This window comes from Lactuca sativa, chromosome 5, assembly GCF_002870075.4.
Source record: "Lactuca sativa cultivar Salinas chromosome 5, Lsat_Salinas_v11, whole genome shotgun sequence".
NCBI classification, from domain to species: domain Eukaryota; kingdom Viridiplantae; phylum Streptophyta; class Magnoliopsida; order Asterales; family Asteraceae; genus Lactuca; species Lactuca sativa.
The window spans coordinates 23,350,818-23,359,264 of NC_056627.2; the positions used below are offsets into that span (position 1 = coordinate 23,350,818).

The window sequence follows — 8,447 nt, forward strand, 5'->3', positions numbered from 1 at the left end:
AATCACCCCATGAGCTTTATATGGATGTCACTTTATCGAACAAACTTGTATGATACAAATAATAATCAAAATATATAAATTCATTTAAGTTTAAATTAAGCACCAGTTCAATTCCATTTAGTGATTCTTGAAAAAAAACTGAAAATGAAATGAAAATCATAGGGGTTAAAATTATCATTTTTATTATCACTAATGCGATTTGGTCGAAACAAGCACGTGGTTTTATAGCTCAAATAAGTTTTTTCGATGTTTTGTTGGCTAAAATGACAAACTTTTTAAATTCGATAGTCTACTAGACCTAAATAGAGAGACATGTCCAAACCCCAAGTGTATATAGAATTGGGATACACATGTTACATGTCCAAGCCTTAGGCTTAGGCCTGATCCGATCCAAACCCTTAAAAAAATATATGAGTTTGGAGCATAGTTTTTGATTCGTTTACCCGTTAACGACCGTACCCGCTAATCTTTTTATTAAAATGGTCGGGTATGAATCATCACTGATTCGATCCGTTTATAACCCGCCATGTATAAATTTTAGAAATATATGTCTATATTTTATCATGTCTAAAGTTTAATTTTAATCGAAAGTCCCAAGGGGAAAAGCCAAAGGTCAAACTATTTTTGGAGTCAACTTCTAGATGGTCTATTTACAAGAATCAAGGTATCATTTCATTAATATTTCATCAAGCAATCACTAATTTCAATTATAAATCAACAAATTCATTATCAACCAGAAGAAAGTTTGCAATTGCTATTCTCTATCACCGTATTAGACATTTAAAAATCAATCGGAAGTTACTATAATAGTGAACTTAATTCCAATCGAAAGTTCTCGAGTATGTAATGTGTTCTCTAAATAAACATTTTTGTTTGATTATTCAAAAAACCTACGGGCTATGGAGCGGGTTTGGATATCTGTTGATTCGGTTGATAAGAATATGTGTTTGATTATTCAAAACCCTACGGGTTACGGAGTGAATTTGGATTCGATTTTGAAATTTGTTGAGTTTGGATTCAATTTTGAAATTTGTTAAAACGGGGTTTGAATCAAGGTTGATTCGCTCCAAACCCACCCCATTGTCAGACCTACTTAGGCTACATGGCATGCTAAGTTTTTAACCTTTCAACTTTTTACCCCAAATCATTGCCATTTTTTTCCTTATCAAAATTTCATAAAAATTTCCAAGAAAATACCCTCATTTCAAACATTTCAAGAACAACCGAGCATTTATTTTTGGGGACCTCGTGCAGAGGGGTGTGGACATTATGTTGTCATGCTATGCCTTCATCCATGTCAACATTCATGCCCATTAAATGTTGGGTAATGCCATGTGACCTTAAAATCATTTGTTTGGTATAAAGATGAAATATTTTTTGTATATTACAATGTTACAAAAACTAGCACTACTTTAATATAAAGTTCACTTATATTCACGATGAGAATAAGACTATTATTTTTTTTAACTGACAAACAATTGTTGTTTTGTATCAACTTTAGGGGAGCTTTTACATTTAGTTTAACTCCCTTACCTCGAACTAGGGAGCTTTTACATTTAGTTATGATGGCCTATTGGCCATAGACAATATTACGAGGATAAAAAACGACAACCATACAGTCATACTTGATGTTTATGAATGACTTTTGGGCGACATAAAACTTGATTTGTTTGAAAAGGTCAAAGACTACAAACATAGATAACCATTTGTTCCATAACATTCATTAAAAACAATTAAACCAAACTTAGAAATGTAAAATAAGGGAAATATTGGAGATTGTGGCACTAGATGATACTATACCAAAAAAAAAGCTTTATCAATTAAGTTTCTGCCACTTTAAACAAACCTCCACCGCCATAACTCTCTGATTTATCAAGTTTCTCCTGCATCCAAAACACAAAATGTAAATAAATAAATAACACCATCTTGAGTTGGCATCCACATCAACCAAGTGGTAGAAAGTTATTTGTTTATCATGCAATCAGTTGCTAGCTAGATACCATAGATAAAATGTTTAAAGTAGAATGCTTCACTTAACAATACGAAAGCAAAATACAAATACATGTTAGAAAATACAAACAAATAGCAAAATGAGGAAATAAGATAAATAAATGCATGTGAAGCAACAAATTATATGACTGACGCATACCTTATAATTAAGATGAGAAGGTGGAAGTAAGGTAGTCGTGATCCTCCAAAAAGATCTGCAGATTCTTGATCTTCATGAGGAACTCAACTGCTTCCTCATCAAACTCCAACAAAAACCCCAGCCTTATGAGCTCACACAGATCTGGAACAAGCTCTTCATTATCCCACAGAACTCCCTCTGCTATTTCTTCAGCAAAATGAGAAGCGTATTCAATAACATTCTTATGACCAGAAGATCTCTCCATCTTCTGCATATATAATTTAGACAGCTGTTTGTCCCAATGGATCATTCTCCTGGGCTCCACATCCACAATTTCTCCACATGAAAAAGTTAAGCTGTATCTGACCGACATCTTTTCCGGTGTCTCAAAAGCTTCGATTGCAAGCACACGGCTAACAGCTTCATGTCTCTTCTCCGGCTCGATTTTCAGATTAGGATCAGCAAGAAAGGAAAGAATGAGTTTAAACAAACCCTTTTTGTTGATCTTTTCTTTCAAATTGACCGGCTCGAATCCAGCATGATCAACATCAGATATGTTTTTGTGTGCAGATTCGGACAAGATCCGGACACCAAGTTTGGTGTAGATGTCCACAAGCTTGGCTCGGGTTAGGGTTTTCTGACTTGGCTGAGGAAACCATACGAATATTGGACGAGAGAAGGTTTTTGTAAAGAGATCCGTCAAGAAAAGATCATCACCAATGAACACGTCACACTTGTCAAACAGAAAAATGACATTGGAAGCAGGATCCAAAACAGGGAGTTTGGATAAGTTGTTTTTGAAGGTATCTTCCGTTCCTGGGCTCCAATTTCGCACCACAAACTCCCAAAAGGCGCAACACTCTTTGTGTGTGATTTGACGCCCTTCTGAACTTTCCCATGACTTCCAGAGCTTACAGTAGTCTTCAACCGAGGGATGAACTCTGACATCGAAAGTCTTGGCAAAGAAGTCAAGAATTGTGTTCTCATATTTGCAATTTTCCAAAACCTTCAGCTGTTCACCAAAAAGATTGTTTTTGTCGTGAAGAACACAAGCTTGAGGCATCACCCACTCTCCATTTTCAGTTCCTTTTGGGATCCATATCCTTTTATTTTCTTCATCGACAGGGACCCACTTGTATGTAGACAAGAAATTATAGATTCGGGAAATTGTTTCAAAGTTATAGTGACATTCGAGGTAGCTAGCAAGCAACTGGCATTCCTTGTTTATATCATTGGTAACTCCTAAAGCATTGAGCTCATCTTTGTAAGATACAATGCGAGATCCATAGAATCCTTCATCGATAAAAGGACCATCGTTACACTTCAAGAAAGAATCATGGAAAGAATTGAAAAGCAAGCACTCGTCAGGATGTCTGTAGCCAAAATGAGTTTTCAACCAATTCTTTTTAGAAACTTTTTCTAGAAATCCATCAGGAAAATCAGTTCTGCTCTCCTTCAGTTTCTTGACAGAATCAAGCAAGGCAAAAGCATTCAATGCAGTCAGGCTACTGCAATCTTGAGGTAAGAAAAGACAAGAAGCAACAAACTTGGCACCATCTTTGAAATCTGTAACCACACCCAAATCCTTCAGCTCAGCGTGATAGTCATGGATCCCAATGCCATAAAAGTTGTTGCTGTCATCAATGAAGGGAAGCAAGGAGATTGGAATAACTGGTTCCCAATCTTTGCCAAAAAGAATGCACTCATTTGGCGATCTGTAGTCGCCAAGTCTTGTTCTTAGCCATTTCTCTTCTCGTATGCACTTCTTGAGCTCCGAAGGAAATTTGACTTTCAATTTCCTAAGTTTTCCATAACATTGCAGAAACGAAAGGACATGTTCTTTTTTTATTGAAGATAGCGAAGCCTGTTGCTTGAAAGTACGTGTAAATTCTTTGCTGGCATCCTCAAAATCCACCATCACACCTATTTTCTTTAATTCGTACAACATAGAAAAGATAGACCTCCCGTAAAACTTTTCATCGAGAACAGGGAATGATCCGAAGACCTTAAGAAGGCAACCCCATTCAGATTCAGGGTTAGACAAGAAACATTCAGATGGGCATCTGTGACCCAAGTTTGTCTTCAAGCACTTATTGTTTTTAATCGCTTGCACAAGCTTATCCGATGATGGCAGATTTTTTATACAGTTTAATATGAGTAACAAAGCTTCAGATGACAGAGAGGTGAGTGAATATGAGGACTTGAGTTTGTCTGAAACAAGCTGATAATTCCCGTTGAACTTCACACCTACACCAAGAAGATCTAGCTCTTTCTTGAAAGAAAGTATCTCTGAACCATAATAATCACGATCAAGGAAGGGAATATCACTTATCTGTGAAGCAGCATTCCATTCCTGGCTGAACAGAACACAACTGGTAGGAGTCATAACACCTCGAGATGTCCTAAGCCACTTTTCTTTTCTTATACTTTCGATCAATTCCCGAGTGGAGATATAATGCACTCCAAGATACTGAATGAATTTCAGTATTGAAAGCACATTGTCTCTGGTAAGCTGTGAAGAGGCTGCAAGAGACATGAGGCGCTTACCAATAAATTACAGGCTTCTGTATCTTGAAACCTAACACCGATTTTTTTCAACTCATCCTCATATTTCTTCAACTCAACACCATAAAACTTTTCATCGACCAATGGGATATCAACAAGCACCGATCCATTCTGTAAAAGATTCCCGATAGATGACTTTAGCATGAACGACTCTGATGGCGGGCGGTAGCCAGGATTGCCACTCAAAGAAATCTTCAACCAACTGCCATTTTCTATGGAGGACAGAAACCTATCTGGTAAACCATCCCTTGATGTCCTTAAATTGTGAAGCCACTCTAAAAGCAAGAATGCATTTCTTTTTGTGAGAGGAGAGGAGAGAGTGGGAATAAGCAGCATTGGGAGGAGATAGATAAGGAACATCAGAAGCTCCAACATATTTTTGAAGAAACGAAACAAGCTATTCACCAGATGTCACCATACCAAAATAGCAAGCACCACGTGTATAATCTTCACCCATCTCAACATAATTATGCTGCCTCCAAGGATTTGAACCAATCAACTCCACCCATCTGCTTCCTTTCGCAGGTACAAGAACTCCACTTCTTGTTTTAGTAACATTCCCATAGTTATCAACTATGGGTATATCAATACACAGCTCCTCAACTTCATGTTTCCCTAAATACTCCTTTTTAAAAGAGTTGTGAAGGAAATGGGCATAAGTAACAACCAGCTTGCGGTCATTGTTGAGTGAATGACTAACAAGCTTGGCATATTCACAAACTGTCACAAACTTCATTTTCATCTCATCTCTAAGCCATTTTACTAGTGTTGACTTCTGCGAACATGATCGTATGGCTTCTTGTGTGGCTTTAGGCAGAAAAAAATTACCTATTGAGTTTCTGAACTCTGTGTTGCAGTTATGCAACCAGGAAATACAAACCGAATCTGCAGCCATAAGCTTGTTTGTACCAGAGGCCGGCGTAAATACATCATCTTTTCCATCTCGCCCAATATACTTTATCAGTGGTATATTCTTCATGTTGGAATTTTGAAAACAAGACTCCCAACTCTCTGCGATGAATACCAGAAGCTGTATATAAACATCTTCTGTGACACCCAATACAAGTCTCGAGCTCCCAATGCATTTGGCATACCATTCATGGCTTACAGGTTTGATTTCCAAAAAATCCAGAATCACATTGTAATCACTTTTATCAAACGAAGAAGCCAGAAGATACGCTCCATGAGACGAAATATTAGAAAAACTAACACCTTGTCTCCTTGCCTTGTTCAGTATGCTCCAAAAAGCAGGCTTCAGCCTGCCAACTTCATTGGGTTTACAAAACAACTTCTGTTCAGTGTGTGACTCACATGGGACAATAGCCTCGTTCATCAGCTTAGCTTTGATGGCATCCCTGACATGGTTCAGTTTTGGATGAGATGACTCGTAGACAGGTAAGAACCTAAACATGTTTGGGAGACTGGAAACAGGAGCATTTTCTGTTGATTTCACCAGTGAGGTAAACGCATTTAGAAAAGCCAGGGGAATGCAATCAAGAATTCCCTGGTTCCATTTGTTGTCCCAGAGGATATTTTCCCTTGAAGATGCCAAGAGGAAGTCTGCTTGGATAATGAATGGAAAATTTGTGATTGTTTCTGTTGGTAGAAAGGAGTAGATTCCAGGCAGACTTGACCCTCTTTTGAGTCTTGTCCCATTTGGAAAAGCGAGAGTGATTGTCCACTCATCTACCTCCATTCTAGCATCCACTTTCCTTTCAGGCTTCACAGGAAACCTTTGTTTCCACATGTAGTACCCACATTCTGTGTCTATTACATCACCAGTTTCATCAGCAGTGAGATGAACTGTATAAGAAACAGCATCCATGCTCTTTGAAGTAACAAAGTTTTTCTCACTGGAAATGGATATTGCACTTACAGTGTTAAGCTTAGGATTCTCATTGACTTCCCTGACAGAAAGCCGCCTTATTTTTGAAAGAAACAAGAGAACTTCAGGATGGATGCTTGAAAGCTGATCCTTGACTGGTTTGACCTTCACTGGTTTTAGAGGCAACACCAGAGTTGTGGTTGGCAGAGTTTTAGACGAACCATATACACTTTGAATGGCAGATAGTGTTGGATCCTTCTCCACCGACTCAGGAACAATATATCCAACGTTACAATGCTCACAAGGTTTTTCGTTAAACCTTATCTGATAACCATTACTGAAAATATAAGGCTGAGTCGTTATCAAAAACACGCTTTTGAATCCAATTCCTGTGACAAATTAAATAAAAATGTGTCACAACACAAGACAGTGCTACAATATTTTCATTTTAGGACACTTAGGCTACTGTTAACCTTGAAACACCATAATCTTTATTTCAAATATTCATTCCAAGACCATCAGTACAAAATTAACTTCTTTCATAACATGAAAATAGCCTCAACTGTAAATCATGTTGAAAAAAGTTTAGGTTATTGTTACTTTATTGTTAAAAACACACTATCAATGTTCAAGCTTTATTGTTTGACGTCTCTAAAGTTAAAAACACCAACATCTTTTCTACATAAGCCTTAAAAAATAGTTACTTTATCCAAAATCTTTAAAACACGAACATCATCATGTAAAGGCACAAGAGCTTCAGCATGACATACGTTTGACTAATTTTCAAATTCTTTTTTCTGTGGAAAACTTTAGATCGATTAATTTAATATGCAGAGTCATTCTTTAATAATATATAGATGTTACATTCATTTGGATGAGATTTAAGGCATGCACGTGACAAAATTATGAGTATAGAAATTAAATAAAAACCAGAGGTTACTTTTTCGCCAATGTAACCACGCTTACGGAGACCTTTCTTAGTAGAACGTCCCACGCTACAAATCGACTCAATGTTCTTTACGGAAAACCCTTTCTCGTTGTTGAAAACTAACAACGTCGCCGGAGCTCCGGTGTTTGTTATGTCATTGGACGTAATCACGAATTCCAAGGATGGAACAACCCCTTCCGGATACTCGTTATCCTCAGCGTTCTGTGAAATAGCATTAAACCAAATAACAGCTTATAATCACGAAGCATCGTCGGTCATCGTCAAATTTACAGACCATAAATCTAAACAAGTTAACACATAGTTTATTTTTTTCAGAAACTACAAAAACGACAAAAATATTTCGAAGAGTATTGAAGTAAAGCAGACCAGTGATCAGGTTCAAAATCCAAAAGAAAACGGTCGATGAACCACCGTGAGCAGTTACCGAGAGAAATTACGGATCAGAAACATAAAATGTGATGCGAAAACATCATGAACTATTTTAAGATAATAACAGAAAGCAAAGAAATGAAACAAATATATACCTGTATAAGTTCCATCAAAAAATGCACGTCCTTAGCGTAAAGCTCGGCAGACAGATTCTTAACCGCCTGATGAAGATCCTCCGTTAGCGGATTTGCCTTTCCGCCGATAGAGAACTTCGTCTTCCTGATTTCGTTCACATGTTCCCTCGCCGCTGTAGTCGTCGACGCCATTGTATGTGAACCAAAAAAAAAACAATGCACGATTCGTCTTCCTCCGTATTCAAACCACAAACAAACTACGCATAGTTAATAACCAGATCGATCAATAGAGAGAAAATTGGTGAGGAAGGAAGAGAAGATCATTGGGACAACAAAAGAGCGGGATGGTGACTATAAATTGATTCGACGTCTTTGTCAATTCCGATTCTTCAGATTCTTTCCCAATAACTCCGCTTTTACTAGCGAACTTTGGTAACTTGCACTTACAGTCCTTACTAAATAAGTTAGCTACAAATT

General features: G+C 37.4%; 2 protein-coding genes across 2 annotated transcripts; both read right to left on the reverse strand.

The window, feature by feature from the left end:
• Nucleotides 1-1,437: 1,437 nt before the first annotated feature.
• LOC111906558 (uncharacterized) lies at nt 1,438-5,068 on the reverse strand. Its single transcript, XM_042901994.2, has 3 exons — nt 4,676-5,068; nt 2,150-4,598; nt 1,438-1,883 (listed from the first exon to the last, which is right to left on the reverse strand). Exons 1-2 carry the CDS (start codon nt 5,066-5,068, stop codon nt 2,157-2,159), a joined length of 2,835 nt encoding a protein of 944 aa, XP_042757928.1. The 3' UTR covers nt 1,438-1,883; nt 2,150-2,156.
• A 22-nt stretch (nt 5,069-5,090) lies between these two features.
• On the reverse strand, nt 5,091-8,162 carry LOC111906349 (uncharacterized). Its single transcript, XM_023902111.1, has 3 exons — nt 7,992-8,162; nt 7,449-7,668; nt 5,091-6,907 (listed from the first exon to the last, which is right to left on the reverse strand). Exons 1-3 carry the CDS (start codon nt 8,160-8,162, stop codon nt 5,091-5,093), a joined length of 2,208 nt encoding a protein of 735 aa, XP_023757879.1.
• Between the last annotated feature and the right edge of the window lie 285 nt (nt 8,163-8,447).